The following is a 4,721-nucleotide window of genomic DNA, read 5'->3' on the forward strand; positions in this document are numbered from 1 at the left end:
AGGGGGGAGGGGGGAAATAAAAGGGGGGAGGGGGGGAAGATGTGATCTCTTGTGGTTGGATGCTCAACCTGCACTTTTCTTTCACAAAAAACAAAACATCTAGGATTTCCAAAGACGACATGCACTTTCAGCCGATGGAGGAGATCGAGGAGAACTTGGAGCAGGGGGGCACCCGGCAGCCGCATGTGCCGCTGTTCAGCCGCCTCCTGCCCAGCGGCCCGTCGTCGCCCGGCTTCCGCGGCAACATCGCACGCCACGGCCGGCCCTTCCAGCTGCTCAAGCGGGGCAACAGCGTCTCCTCGGACGCCTCGATGTACAGCTGCCTGTGCCAGGACACCCAGACCACCGCCTGCTCCTGCGGCACTTACGGCGAACACAAGGCGCTGGCCAAGATCCAGTTCCTCTCCGAGGGCGGAGAGGGGGTCGTGGCCGAGACCGAGACCGAGACCAGCAGCTTGGGGGTGGGCGAGAAGGCGCTGCCTCCCCCGGGCGCCCAGGACCAGGGTAATGATGGTCTTCTGGATGGCCCGCCCAGAGCTGGTGACTCTCCCCTGCACGAAGATAGTGCACCCCCCACCAACTCCAGAGAGACACCCCCACCCTCAGGGGATTTGCTCTTTCCCTACGATTCTTACCGAGAGTGCAGAATCCAGGTGACCCAGAAAAACCCGGGTCACAGCAGCCACCCGGAGATGCTGCCGCTCCCGGACACAGGCAACAACAACAACAACAACACGCCACCTTTGGTGGCGCCCAGCTCGGCGGAGCACCGGGGAACGCACGCTCTGCAGCACCCAGGGGACGGGGTGAAGGGCAAGCCACCTTTACTCCCCCTGTCTCCCGCCGAGGAGGAACCCGGGGTGAAATCCTACTGGCCCGGGACGGCCAAACGGTCTCTGCAAGCGGAGGAAGGCGGCGTGTTCTTGCACATCTCCGAGCCGCCGTGCGTTAACGGCAGGGAGTCCTTCCTCTTAGACACCACCTCCCAGCTGTGAGGTGGAGAAAGGGCTCGGCCGGTTTTAAGACTGAACTTTTTTTTGGGGGGGGGCGGGAAGAAGAGAATAAAAACGAACTGTGAAGACCAACCTACTTTTTATTTTGGGGAAAAAAAAAGCTTCCTGTATCCTCCTGTCAAATTCATCACCTTTCGAGAGCAGACTTCCTCCACCTTGGACATCACTGATTCTGTGAAGATTAAAAGTCAGAATTCTTGTGGCTTGAATGAATGATTTTGCAAAGTCCACTGTTTCTGGAGAAAAGCCGTTTGCTTCTTCATATCAAACTCTTTACCCAACTGCCAGAACCTAATGAAGAGCAGAAAGGAATTAGTTTCACAATTGCTGCCCATCGTCTGTTTGTGCTGAACATTTCCGCCTGCGGCCCCCCTCCCCATTAAATTACTTCTTGATGACCCGTCTCCTCAGTGTCAAACCCCACACTTGTGAGTCTGCCAATATTTTCCATTAGACACGCCTGTCTGATGGACAAGAATGAGACAGAAATGCAAAGTGAAAAGCAGCGACTGTGGGCTTGGCTTTTGATTCAAAACCTTCACTGACGACTCCTTCTGACATGACTGCCCCTGTCTGTGCACAGGATTCTATGCTTAGCTTCTTTCTTTGTTTAATTGCCTGTTCACCGATGTAATGCTGACAAAAGTCACTGAACCCTGGGAGCATCGACTCATGAGCAATGGGAATTGACTGGAGAAGTTTAATAACACCATCATTGCAGAGAGAAATGTCAGTTTGCATAGATTTTGGGAAAAGGTCCTCGTTGTTTGGGGGAAGGGAGTGTTGGAATTGTGGGAGGACGTTGTGTCAGTTTAAGGGAAGGACGGACTTTGGAACAGCTCGCCAGGGGAGGGAGGAGGATTTGACACACTCCATGAGCTTTGTGGACTGTACACCATGGCGTAATCCTTCGTCCACATGGCCTCATGCGTTACACATATCACATGCATCAATCAGGCTCAATGCGTTTAAGTGGATTCTACAATCAATAACCACAAGCTGCAAAGGGACAGGTGACAATAATAAGGTTACATGAGGATGAGTGCAAGGAAGCTCCTTAGGAGCATGAACCAGTTAAACACAGACTTCAAGAGCAGGAAGAGACCACTCAGTCCATCAAGCCTGCTCAACCATTCAACACCATCAGTAAGATTTAATGCCTGCTTTCCATATCCCCTTGAATTCCTTAAGACCTCAAAACCTTGCATTTCCCAGCCTAAAATAAATGCTGGCCTAGAGAGTGACCGATGTCTTGGACAATGATCTATGTAGCTTTTTTTGGTGGGGGCGCAGGGAAGGTGTTATCAATTGATTTTCTCTCCTGCTTTAAAACGTTATGGCTGAAAGCATTCCGTTACCAACACTATTTGTTACAAGAAATGCTGGAAGGGCAGAATGGCCTACTCCTGCACCTATTGTCTAAACAACTAGCTGATGAATTTGGAATTGTAGGTATTTGTTAAATTGCTCACTTGGAACAAGTTTAGTAGGCTTTCTGGATATTTCAAAGGCTCTGTTAGAACACTTCCAGTGTCTGTTATGCAGAGACCACAAACTGAGTTAGGGAGACGAATTTTGTTTATTATATTAAAGAAAATCAGAGTCGTACAGCACAGGTATAGACCCTTCAGTCCAACCAGTCCATACCGATCATAACCCAAACTAAACCAGTCCCACCTGCCTGTGCTTGGCCCATATCCCTCCAAACATTTCTTATTCAGGCACTTATCTAAATGTCTTTTAAACCTTATAAATGTACCTGCATCCTTCTGCTGGAAGTTCATTCCACACACAAACTGCTTTGTGTAAACAAAAAGGCCCTCGTCATTTTGAAATCTTTCTCCTCTCACCTTAAAAAAAATGCCCTCGAGTCTCGAAATCCCCCACCCTCGTGAAAACACCTTTTCTATTCACCATGTCTATGTCCCTCATGATTTTATAAACCCCTGTAAGGTCACCCCTCAACCCCCTACACGCCAGTGAAGAAAGTCTCAGCCTATCCAGCGTCTCCCCATTATTCAAACCCTCCATTCCTGGCAACGTGCTGGTGAATCTCTTCAGAATCGTCTCCAGCTTAAGAATATCCTTCCTGTAACAGGGCGACCAGAACTGGACACAGTACTCCAGAACAGGCCTCACCAATGACCTGTACAACCTCATCATAATATCACACCTCCTATACTTGAAGGTCTGAGCGATGAAGGCAAGAGTATTTATGCCTTCCTAAACACCCTACGTGACGCAAACTTCAAAGAATTATGTATCCAAATCCCTAGCTCTCTCTATTCTACAACTGCCCAAGCCCTTATTTTTAATCATATAAGTGCCACCCTGGTTTGTTTTACCAAAATGTAATACCTTGCATTTATCCAAATTAAACTCCATCTACCACTCTTCAGCCCACTAGTTCTCTTTGCAGTCTTAGATAACCTTCCTCACTGTTCACTATTCCAATCTTGGTGTCATCTGCAAACTGACTAAGCATGTCTGCTATAGTCTCATCCAAATCTTTTATACAAATGACCAACAAAAGTGGATGCAGCACCAATCTTTGTGGAACACTGCTGGTCACAGACCTCCAATCTAAAAAACACCTCCACCATCTCTGTCTCCTGCCATTGAACCAATTTTGTATCCAGTTGGCAAACTCACCTGAAATCCCATGTGATTTAACTTTATTAAATTAGTCTACTAAAGCCTTTGATTAGGTTCTGCACGGTAAAGTCCAAGTAAACAATGTCTACCGCTCTGCCCTCATCAATCTTCATGGTTACTTCCTCAAACGCCATAAAGTTTGCGACACGCAATTTCCCTCACATAAAACCATACTGACTATCCCTAATAATTCCTTGTCTCTCCAAATGCATATAATTCCTATCTTCCAATAACTTACCACAACTGAAGGCGGACTCACAGGTCCATAGTTCCAAGGCTTCTCCCCACACCCCTTCTTAAACAAAGATACATTAGCCACTCTCCAGTCATTCGACATATAGATGATGCAAGTGTTTCTGCAAGGGGCCCGCAATTTTATCCCTAATTTACCACAAAGTTCTGAGACACACTTGATCATCTTCTGGAGGTCTATCCACCTTTATATTTTCGAAGACCACTAGCACTACATCTTTTGTAATGTGAACTGTTTTCAAAACATCAATATTTATTTCCCAGCGTTCTATAGCCTCTGTTTCTTTCTCCATAGTAAAAACTGGCGCAAAATAGTCATTTAATAGTCATTGGCTGTGGTTCAACACAAAGATGGCCTCTTTGGGGCCATACTCACTCTCTAGTTGGTCTCTTGTTCCTAATTGTACTTATACAATCTTTTTGTATTATCCTTAATCTTATTTGCCAAGGCTATCTCATACCCTTTCTTTTCCTTCCTAATCTCCCTTTTAAGAATGCACTTAAACTCTTTATACTGTTCAAATGAATCATTTGAACGCAGTTGTCTATATATCTAATATATAATTGCTTTTTATTCTTGACTAGAACCTCAATATTTTTATTCATCCATTGTTCTCTAATACTATCAGCCTTACCTTTCACTCTAATAGGAATATAATGACTCTGAACTCTCGTTATCATACTTTTGAAGGCCTCCCACTTATCAGACATCCCTATACTTGTGAACAATCTACTTCTATCAATTTTTGAAAGTTTTGTCTCATATTATTAAAATTTGCCGAACTTCAATTAAAATTTTTA

General features: G+C 46.0%; 1 protein-coding gene across 3 annotated transcripts in view; it reads left to right on the top strand.

The window, feature by feature from the left end:
- best2 (bestrophin 2) overlaps positions 1-995 on the top strand; it is a 33,565-nt gene extending 32,570 nt beyond the window's left edge. For all 3 annotated transcript variants that reach the window (XM_043694899.1, XM_043694901.1, XM_043694900.1), the window contains exon 11: positions 104-995. In XM_043694899.1, the coding sequence (XP_043550834.1) occupies positions 104-995 (892 nt within the window). The remainder of the gene's footprint in view (positions 1-103) is intronic.
- Positions 996-4,721: the final 3,726 nt, after the last annotated feature.

This window comes from Chiloscyllium plagiosum, chromosome 8 (assembly GCF_004010195.1).
Source record: "Chiloscyllium plagiosum isolate BGI_BamShark_2017 chromosome 8, ASM401019v2, whole genome shotgun sequence".
Lineage (NCBI taxonomy): Eukaryota > Metazoa > Chordata > Chondrichthyes > Orectolobiformes > Hemiscylliidae > Chiloscyllium > Chiloscyllium plagiosum.